At 41.6% G+C, this 11,213-nt stretch overlaps 1 protein-coding gene across 5 annotated transcripts in view; it reads left to right on the top strand.

Moving 5' to 3' along the window:
- Positions 1–1,452: 1,452 nt before the first annotated feature.
- The window catches only part of dock7 (dedicator of cytokinesis 7), a 91,787-nt gene continuing 82,026 nt past the window's right edge, over positions 1,453–11,213 (top strand). For all 5 annotated transcript variants that reach the window (XM_056277935.1, XM_056277934.1, XM_056277933.1 and 2 more), the window contains exons 1-6: positions 1,453–1,522; positions 6,403–6,502; positions 7,943–8,118; positions 10,203–10,271; positions 10,370–10,499; positions 10,976–11,188. In XM_056277935.1, the coding sequence (XP_056133910.1) occupies positions 1,485–1,522; positions 6,403–6,502; positions 7,943–8,118; positions 10,203–10,271; positions 10,370–10,499; positions 10,976–11,188 (726 nt within the window). In that variant the 5' untranslated portion in view covers positions 1,453–1,484. The remainder of the gene's footprint in view (positions 1,523–6,402; positions 6,503–7,942; positions 8,119–10,202; positions 10,272–10,369; positions 10,500–10,975; positions 11,189–11,213) is intronic.

The raw sequence follows: 11,213 nt of genomic DNA, 5'->3' as shown, positions 1-11,213 counted from the left end.
TTTATTTTACTTTAAGATATGTTACTTTAAGATGTGTTGTATGAAAGGGAGAGGCTCCAGCATCCCCGCCGCGACCCTGAGTAAGGATACATAGTCTGGATATGTTGGATAAATAGTCTGGCTATGTTGCCTTGCCATCTCAGTTATTTACATGATAGATCAGTGTTATTCAGCTACTCGGCTCCATTCGAATCAAATCAGCTTTCGTGTCTTTGTTCAAAGTACATGTAAAACGAATGTAACCTATTTTTCTGAACAACGAAAAGGGGAATTACCCACTCTCAGCACAGTGGATTTTGGTCTTGAAATAAAATTTAAAAAAAAAAACAGAGGTGCAAGGAGGCATTGCGTGTTACTAATTCTACTTATGATACATGCAGGCGCGGATCTACGGGGTAGCAGCTGCCACCTCTGGGACATAGTCTTGCCACCCCTGTTGCCACCCCATTTATAAATCAGATAATATTGTAGCGAATTCGGGGGACAGCGCAACCACAGGAACTGCCGCGGCCGGGAAGCGAACCCGTATCGCCCGCACCGCAGGAGACATCGCTAACCGCTAGACTAAAAGGTCAGATCCGCGAGTCAGCGTGTCTTCTTATCCATACACGTTACACTATCCCCCCCTTCGGGAAGCGCGTCCACGCGTTTAAGCATATCAACTCCTTCACGCCTCAGGGCGCATACGCTTCCGATGGCCTTACGGTCGCTCCATCCCACTTCTGACACCAATATTGTAGCGAATTCGGGGGACAGCGCAACCACAGGAACTGCCGCGGCCGGGAAGCGAATCCGTATCGCCCGCACCGCAGGAGACATCGCTAACCGCTCGACTAAAAGGCCAGATTCACTAGCCAGCGGCCAGCGTGTCTTCTTATCCATGCACGTTACAATATGTTTTTAAAGTATATTTTATGTACATGCATGGTGAAGGTAAATGAGACCCGCACCAAACTCATCTCAAACAGTAGAGAACAAAATACCTTCGATGAAGTCCGAGTTTTGAATAATAATACGTTTAGAATAATGTCCATTGCCCCCCTCCTTGAACCTCATGCCACCCCTTTACCACCCCAGGAAAAAATCTCTAGATTCGCCACTGGATATGTATGTGACGTGGTTAATGTTATTTACATAGCGCAAATTATGAAGCGTGAACAGAATCCTCTAGTTTACACAGCGCTGAAACGCATGATGGTGTAATTGTATTATACTGGGTTACGTACATGGTGCAACGTAGTACAGTGTGTGCTGTGTAATGTCATTCATTAACAAATATATGTTCATATTTTCCTCACTGATGTGGCCCACGGCTGTATATGAAGACCCTCATCGGGAGTGTTCTCATGCACACGATCTACATTCATTACGGTAGCGGCTCCGTCTCTCCCTATGGGCGACTGGCGATGAGTAGTGAGTGAGTGGAAAACGGAGCTTGCCTGCTTGGGAATACAACCAACCGAAGCACATCAGCGGCCACTGCCATGGCGGAACGCCGCGCCTTCGCCCAAAAAATCAGCAGGTAGGAACACATGGCTGCTCGTTAAACACGTACGACACACGCCGCGTCCTATGGCGAGGTTATGATGATTTTTAAAAGTCCCTTTGAGCCCAAATCAAGGATTTTTTTCCCCCACCGAAAGAGGCCCAGTCGCCAGCACCGCCTAGCATAACTGTTCGGAGCTAGCGGCTTTGGTCGTTAGCTAGCTATATCATCAAAGATGCTCAGACCCACCCAGACAGACGGCGATACTAGCTAGCTGTCTTGTTTGCAATTTGTCCTCGGTGCTGGTCGGGTCCAAATGTAATAACGCCCGTAATAAGGCGGCCGCAGTTGTGAAATAGGAGATATGTTTTCCAGTACATTTTTTTGCACCTAAAGCGATTTTCTCTAACGGTATGGTTAGTTATACTAGAAACCGGTGATTTAGGACAGCTATACTGTCTAGCAGCCGATAGCTACCATGTCTGGCTCGTTGCCCCTGTGACATGTTTACTAATATGGAGCTTAATTTCCATGGGAGAGCAAGTCATAAAGATAGTCTCCGAATAAAAGCGGCTCACAACACCCATCAACTAGCCACGTTATAAGCTGGTCCCCGCCCCTCAGACAGATCAAAGTAATCTCTTTAAACAAAGGGCTTTGTGGGAATTTCAGATACCTTCATCCCCACTCAGTGCCGAAGATCAGAACCGTCTATTGTAGCACCAACTGGGTCGATGTGAGACTCAGATAAACAGCTAATTCACTGACAAAATGTACTAACAGAAAACGTCACGGAGCACAGTTGTGAATATAAACACAACTGGGGGAGAGAGCCCTCCTCTGTTGCTCTCCGAGGTTTACTCCTATGTTTGTTTTCCCTGGTAAAGGCGTTTTTTAGGGAGTTGTTCCTTATCCGATGCGAGGTTCTAGGGACAGGATGTTGTGTTGCTATAAAGCCCCTTAAGGGAAATTTATAATTTGTGATACTGGGCTATACAAATAAAACTGACTTGACTTGAACCGCAGTCAATGTTATTGCTGTTTCAGTGGAATGATAGACAACCAAAAAGTTCCAAGTTATTCTCCTGTATAAGGCTACAACACAAGTTTTTATCCATTTTCCTCTTCAGTTTTCTCTAACAATAAGTTGGCATAAACATATAACAGCTTAATGATGACCAATTAATTGCTTGTCTTCATCCTCTGGATTTGTCCACACACACACACACACACACACACACACACACACACACACACACACACACACACACACACACACACACACACACACACACTTACAGAATGGCTTGAAAGCTGGCTTTGAAGCAACACCTAAATGAAGGCCTCCATTCCTACCAGAGGAATTGCTGTGTTCCCCATTTTTTTACAGAGAAGAAACATCTGTATTGAGTTTATTTTTATCCTTTCCATACTGAAAGACTTGATCCAAAACTAAGTCTGGCAACCTGTCATTGTGAGGTGCTGCTTTTATTTATTTTTTCATGTTTTAAAATTTTCCGTTTTTTTTTTTTTATTGCACTGTTCTTTGTCACTTGGTAAGTGCTCAAATGGGTCGCAGCACTGATCCTTTTGTCCCTCACCTGGCTAAAGTAGTAACATACATGCAAAATTATGTCTGTTTTGAAACTTGGTAAGTTAAACAAAAACAACAATCTTCAGAATTGTGGCTTTTAAGAGTTGGGGCGGTTGAGGCTAAATTTCTATATTTATATCAGGATTTTTAAAACATCAATCTCAAACAAACATTCTTGTTTTGTTATTTTTTTTCTTTAAAAATCTCACATTCAAAGTGAATTTTTGGGAAAAAATAAAACCATTGTGTGCATGCACGTGCCCGGTGTCTTTCAGGTTTCTACAATATTTGTGGCAGTTACATGTCAGAGCAGGTGAGGGATGTAGAGTTGAATTGTGTATTGCGGTATGTGTGTGATCAAAACAAAAAGGTCATGCACTATGTACATTATCAGCTTGGGGCCTGTAGGTTTATTTATGGTAGACTGCAAAGAGTAGCCTAAGTTTGAATAAGAAACACTGGTGTCATGTTGACTTTCAGCATTAGAATTGAGGTAGCTTGGTTTGACTAGCATGTCAGTATGAGAGCTTGAATTGTGTGTTTGTCCAAAAAAACAAAACTTATTAGTAGATAAAGGCATCACACGTTTCAGTTTTTACTAAGACAAATAGTCCTCTTCCTTTGCTCATATTTTAATGTTTCACGGTCTTTATATGCCACTGTCTTTTCACAAACAAATGTATTTTTTGTGACCAAATACCAATATCTGTTGTCGTTACCCCTTTCATGTGAACACCGAGAATGCTGTTAACTTAATCAAGTTATTCCTCCTGTGCAGTGCAGCCAAATAAAGGTCTTGTTGGGGGTTTAGGGGAGGACTGCTGAATGCGTTTGTCGGTTCAGTGCTCCTGCCTTTCACCAGTGGTGACAGCACCGCACTGCAGAGGTCACTGGCTCTCCCTGCATCATTATGTTTGTCCTGAGCTGGCAAGTCGGCTTGGCTAACTTTTATTTCACTTGCTTGCTTCATGATTTTGCTGGCCTTGACCTTCTTGGTTCAGCAGCCTGTCCCTGGCTTGCAGTGGGCATCTTAGCATGAGGCTTTTCTTTGTCTGTTGGTTTACTTTAAAAGGGGAACAGAGATGACCTAGGAACCCAAATCCATATTAAAAAGTCAGCCCTTGCTGTAGTCTGTCCAAGCCCCAACTTAGTGGCTAGAGCCTAAGCTTTTTCTCTCCAGTGGCCAACCTTTGGAGGTGACGGCCATGTTGCTTTCAATATATTGAAGGGATGGGAATGTGACACAAGTTGTTGAATGCAAAGAACTAATTCATCAGAAAAACAACCAGTTTTAACCATAATTATTAGACCTTCATTGCCTTAGTGTTACCTGTGTATCATAACCTTGAGTCTCCAGCATCCAGCCCTTCTCCTTGGATTTAATTTATATGTTTGCAGTGCCTTGGGCTACCTGCTGCGTTGTTGTTTTGTTCAAGGCAGTGGTCTGTGAGTGGTTTTGATTGTTGTGATTTAAAGGTGTGTGTGTGTGTGTGTGTGTGTGTGTGTGTGTGTGTGTGTGTGTGTGTGTGTGTGTGTGTGTGAGAGAGAGAGGTCACGACAGCAGTTACAGACCAAGAACTTTGTGCTGACCGCTGGGGTCCAGTTTTTTTTCTTCCCTTCTTTCTCTGGCTGTGATAAAAGATGGTGTCAGAGGAGACATTGTAAACAGTGAGCAGAGTACCCTCTAAGGAAAAGAACCATAATATGAAATGTTAGCCTGTCAGAAATGTTAGCTACTGTTGTCAGAAAGGCACTACAGTGCTGTCCTGTCCAACCTCTACCCTGTCCAACCAACCTCTCCTGCACAACCTGTCCTGTTTTTACACATTAGCCTTGTTGGGTCTCCCATATATCCCAGATAATCTTAAACTCAAGTTATTTTTAGGCTTTTAAGGTGAGCAGTGGAGAAAGACGGAATAGCTTTTGAGCATTATTTCATGTTTTTGAACTAGTGTCAATGGAGTGCTTGTGTATTTATGTTGGGTGACACTTGAAAAGCCTGAAACAGGGACAAACAATTTGGAAGTTAAGTTGGCCTAAAGTACATATGATTTAGCCTAAGCGGTCATCTGTTACTGAGGTTGGGTGAAATGCTTTTCCAGGGTCTGCCTTGATATGCTGAGTTATGTTTGTGTGTGCTTCCTGTAAACTGGGAACTGCCTGGCTGGTGGTGAGAATTGCACAAGATGTCTTTATGATGAATTATTATTAATGATTATGATTAATTATTATTATTAAAACCATATTTCATGGTATTAATAATGAAACTGTCACAATATTATATTCTGTATAATATTATATATACTATCACAATATTGTGATAGTATGAGGTTTCTCAGCGCTCCGTCAGTACTGCCATTTCTTTGTCATTATATTGTATACTATGTTACAGCTCCTCAGAAATATTTTTCTTTACAGCAAAACAACAACAACCTATAATAAATATCCTTGAGGGCTTACGTGATCAAGATTTGATTTTATTCAAACTTGCATGTTAAGTTATTTCCCCATCAGCCTGGTCAGTCCAGCCATCTTCAAACAATTTACGCTGTCCCGAAAACTGTTTGTTCTGTTTGAACAAAGAAAAAGATGGAAATACAATTGGATTTAAAAAAATAATGCTACCAGCAGAGGTGTCCCTAATTTTATTTTTCATGTGGTGCAAATACAAATGCAGTTAAAAGGCCACTGCCATAGCAGCACGACAGGTATTGACCTAATCAGGCCCGTGACTCACAAACTGTTAAGCCTTCCTCGTTTCAAGTTTCAGGTTGTTTTATTTGTCACATGCACAACAATACAGCTTGGCAGGTATTGCGGACAAGGAAATGCTTAGGCATCAGTTCTACCTCAAACAAGCTTGAGATGCTGTTGCAGCTAGAAAAGCACTATATAAAATGCAACTTGATTGATCGATTGAATATGACCCCAACAGATTAAGTTAGAAACCAAAAAATAAATAAATAAAATTACAGTATTTACAGTCCAGCATGAGAAATTAAAAACTAAAGTTAGAATAACTACAAAATAGACTGGCTTCGAGCTAGTTGTCAATCTTTATTGTCAGGTTATGTATTTAAGGATAAATCCTGTTGAATTGGCTGATATGTTAATTGTTTATTGGACGTCACCATAGCTTTTCAGTTATTAGACTAAATGTCATTAGGAATACGTTATATGTTGTGTCATATCACAAAAATGTTTCACAGTAATACACCTTTTTTAGTTCTTTGATAATGGACTCAAAAGTTATGGTTGTGCTTTATGACATTTAGATTATGACTACTGCTGATCCCTGTTCCTATAACTCATCCCTTTGCAGGACTGTGGCAGCAGAGGTTAGGAAGCAGATAGCTGGCCAGTATGGGGGCTCCCCACAGCTCCTCAAGAACCTCAATGTGGGGGCTGCTGCCAGCAACACAGTAAGTACTCTCAGAAACACCTGGAAGGGCTGGGCTAACCAGTGAAAACCTTGCTTTGATTAATGGTTAATGGTGATGCAGATTCTGCAAGGTTGAATCAAAACTGACTGATGCTAATGCCATATCAGCCTACATGGTCATCACACCCATACTCACTCTACTTTGGTGTTTTTAGGGTTAGTAGTGTTTGACTCCTCTGGCCAGAAATTTTTTTTAACCCCCCCCCCTTTTCTCCCCAATTGTTTCTGGCCAATTACCTCACTCTTCCGAGCCGTCCCGGTCGCTGCTCTATCCCCTCTGCTGATCACCTGACACTGAGGAGTTTCACCAGGGGGATGTATTACCCCCACTTCCCTCTCCCTTCCTAACAGGTGCCCCGACCAACCAGAGGAGGCACTAATGCGGCGACCAGGACACATACCCACACCCGGCTTCCCACCCGTAGACACAGCCAATTATGTCTGTAGGGACGCTTGACCAAGCCGGAGGTAACACGTGGATTTGATCTGGCGATCTCCATGTTGGTAGGCAACAGAATAGACTGCCACGCCGGAAATTTTATTTGTGTTAGAGCCAATGCTAATTGACCCTCAGAAGCCCTGTGCCAAATTATCTCCACAGAACCCCCCCCCCATCTTTGATTAGGCTAAAGCTGACTTATTAAGGCTGCAAGGATTGTGTTTGTGTTCCAAATTCCTTAGAACACACGCACGCACGCACACGCACGCACACGCACACACGCACACACACACACACACACACACACACACACACACACACACACACACACACACACACACACACACACACACACACACACACATAAATTGAACTATCTAAAACAAAGGTACATCCTGGGTAAGTTGTTTCTTAGAAACAGACCAAGTTGAAACCATTCATAAAACCATTAGTCTATGCTATAAATGGAACCCTTGCCAGAAATTGCTATTCCAGTTACCTCAGTCACGTTGTGTATTGCAAAGCACCAGCCAGTATCAGAGATACAGCTTGCTTAAACTTAGTTTGCTTTCCTAGAAACTTCTTCCTTACGCCTGTCCATAATTCTGTTAGCTTCAAACAGTCAAGAAAAAGAAATGGTTTCATAGATTTAAAGTGGTTAAGATAGTGCTGGGCCTGTTCTTCTGCACACTCATAAACGGAGCACTTATCCATGATCTGTGGTGTTGTGATTCAACCTCAAAGGCCTTCACTATATTATTTAGAAGATGGTGAAAGATGTCAAAATAATGTGCATAGAATTATTTATTATTTTTCAGTTAATTAAAAACTATCTCCTTAATGCTTTCTTTCTTTCTTTCTTTCTTTCTTTCTTTCTTTCTTTCTTTCTTTCTTTCTTTCTTTCTTTCTTTCTTTCTTTCTTTCTTTCTTTCTTTCTTTCTTTCTTTCTTTCTTTCTTTCTTTCTTTCTTTCTCCTGCCAGGTTCCCCTCACAGAGGCGGTAGAGCCAGTGGACTTTGAGGAGTACCTCATCACTCATCCGCCTGTCATTGAATCAGGTCCCCTGAGAGACCTCATTGAGTTTCCTCCAGATGACATCGAGGTGATCTACAGCCCCAGGGAGTGTCGCACTGTGGTACAGCCTGTTCCAGAAGAAGGGTAAGGATGTTGGACAGCTGCAGGGCTGGTAGAAATAAGTGCAAGTTTTGTTTAATCACACAACCAACCATAGTTCGGGAAGATACAGCTAGCTAGTTTACATACATTCAGTATTGAAAACACTTAGTAAAACTGCAATTTGTGGCTCTTATTGCATGTTAGATATGGTGTTAATTGTGAGCCAAAAGTTACAACTTTTGGTAAAAATCCATTTTAAATGGTGTGTGTAAAACATTTGTCCTCAGGCGTGGACATGAATTGTTTAGCTAGAGAAGACAGAATTATGCTTTTATGAAAGCAAAAAGTGTGTGAAACGCTAGCATATATGAAGATTAAAAGTTCAAATCAGCTTTTCATAACAATAAAACTTTATTTAAATTTGTCGATTAGGTGGTTCTCAGTAATGGACAGCAATGATCATTGATTTGTAGAAAATGTTTCCCCAAATTCTGTAAACCCTGACATAGTTTGATGGTACAGAAATGGAGTGATTCACTCTGAATGACTATTTTAAATTTACTTCCTGATAAACATGGCGCCGTATCAGCAGGCCAAAGGTAAACATGACCATCAAGGAAACTGGTTGTTTTATCCCAGTTCAAATAAACCTGTATGTAGAGCATTCTGTTTGTGTTTTCCCTCTTCTACGTTAAGTTTCAGTGGTACATTCAGGCAGGGAGGACCAATCAGTGTGTGCCGTCTGTGACATTTGTATGAGACAGCGATCATGTCCGATTCCTGTTTGCTTTCCGAACCAGTTGTTATGGGATCACATTTTTAAAGGTTTTCTTTACAGATACGATTATATAAGATACCTCATCTTTAAAAATTATTGTATTCTCCTGGATCGCCAGGGCTGGCTAGCGGAAAAACCCTGATTGGCTTTGAGGCCGCCCGCAATAGAGTCATGTCAAACCATCTACACAACACCAGGTTCCATAAGAGCTGCCCTGACCACTGCAGAAGTGTCCTCACATATCTATACCATATGGTTATACCGTTTAATTTAAACAAAATAAAGATGGCTTCCTTCATACTTCCCTGCCAATTATCACAGAAAGTGGAATCAGTTTATCTGGAAACAAAGTATATTGAGAGAAGCGTTTCATCACTCATCTAAGTGACATCTTCATGGATAGATGAGTGATGAAATGTATCTCTCAATAAACATTGTGTCCAGATGAACTGATTCCACTTTCTGTGATTTTCTTACCTGGATTATTGGGCATGCATAGAGACTTTCCTGCTGATTGTACTTGTTTTGTTTTTCTGGTAGTTAACCAGCAGAGAAATACATTATGCTGTAGTGTAGAGACTGGCATTATTTATTGGACATTGTTTATTATTTATTGGACACTACAAATGTAGTTCCTTGCTGCTTGATGGAGGAAAAAGCTGAGCGATCTGTTGGTATTTGAGGCGGTTGTCAGCTCGAATGCCTTCTTTTCGTTTCATCTCAACTTTTTGTAATGGCTTTTCATTTTAAAGCCTTTATTTATTAGTATGAAAGCTTGTTAAATAGGCCGGTGCTGAAAGAAAGAAGACTCCCAATTTCATGTCATCGCTCTCTCATAGCGTAAAGCCCTTTTCCTTCTACCGTTACCATTTTGGATAGAAAGCAGGAAGTGGCGAAGTCATTGGGGGCATATTTTCCTTCTTGGTACAATAGGAAGACTTGTCTCAAATCCAATTAATAATCACTTTTATGCCAAGTGCAATAGGTGCGCAAGAAATTTGACTCAATTTGGTTTAATGTCATTAAAAAAAAACAAGACAGTTGAAAATGCAGTGTTGATACAGTAGGTGCAAGACAAAATAAATAAAAAGCAATGAAACCCACAGAGTGTTCAGAGAAGGCGAACAGTATGTCATTAGACTGTCGCTAAACCTAAACCACACTACAGATATCCATTAAAACAAATGTCAAATAACCTCTTCACCATGCCATTAATCCAGGAAGAATACCTTGAACTTAGTGTTTATCAGCCTAGTATCGCTATTTAACAATATGCTTTAAAATGTGAATAGTGCTATTAAAATAAATGTTGAAATAAGGCCTTTTAAAAAATCTGTCTGTATTGCAGAGATACCGATCCCCACGTCAGAGACTGTGTTCGGTCTTACACAGAGGACTGGGCCATCGTCAACAGAAAGTAAGGCATTGCATTCATGTTGTGAATTTCCCTATTTGAATTTTCTATTTTACCACACGACTGCCCTTGAAAATCTTGGTTTTCTTTGTTCTGGTCAGATACCACAAGCTTGGTACGGGGTTTAACCCCAACACTCTGGACAAGCAGAAGGAGCGTCAGAAGGGTCTACCCAAACAAGTGTTTGAGGCTGATGAGATGCCAGACACCAGCAGCTACCAGGATGACCAGGTGAGACATCGTTTATGATGAGTTTTGATTTCCATTGGGTCTGCCGATGGTAAAAGTCCAGCCACGCTGCATAAAAATCCTCCACCAAAATTTGTTGTGTTATTTGTAATCAGTAGAACTTTTTTTGCTGAAAATGGAGCATTTGCTGTAAATAAAACTAGTTGCTTTCTGGACCACTGGTTTCAGGTCTCTTTTAACTCTCAACCAATTCTGGCTGGTGAACAAACTCTTTTACTAGTCCAGTTTGTAAATTGCTTGCTGTGGTCACATAGAATTCTGTTCCCAGTGAAACTATATTTGACTGCAGCTCACCTTGATATATGGTCTCAACCCTTCTAAAAATATTTAGTGATTTGTTTTGTGATTTGTTTTACATGATCACATTGACCTTGATATGTCAATTTCCAGAGTATTCTGTGTGTGTGGCTATTGTGCTTGTGTACATGTGTTCCTGTGTTTGTCTGGATTCCTCACAGGATGAGCTGAAGCGGCGGTCCATGTCGATAGACGACACTCCCCGGGGCAGCTGGGCTTGCAGCATCTTTGACCTGAAGAACTCCCTCCCCGATGCCCTCCTTCCCCACCTTCTTGACCGCTCACCGAATGAGGAGATCGACCGGCACAACGAAGACCAGCGCAAGGCCAACCGCCATCGTGAGCTCTTTGCCCTGCACCCTGCCCTCGACGAGGTACATACACCCACCTCCACTGGAA

This window comes from Lampris incognitus, chromosome 3 (assembly GCF_029633865.1).
Source record: "Lampris incognitus isolate fLamInc1 chromosome 3, fLamInc1.hap2, whole genome shotgun sequence".
Lineage (NCBI taxonomy): Eukaryota > Metazoa > Chordata > Actinopteri > Lampriformes > Lampridae > Lampris > Lampris incognitus.
This window is presented reverse-complemented; position numbering and strand designations above follow the sequence as displayed.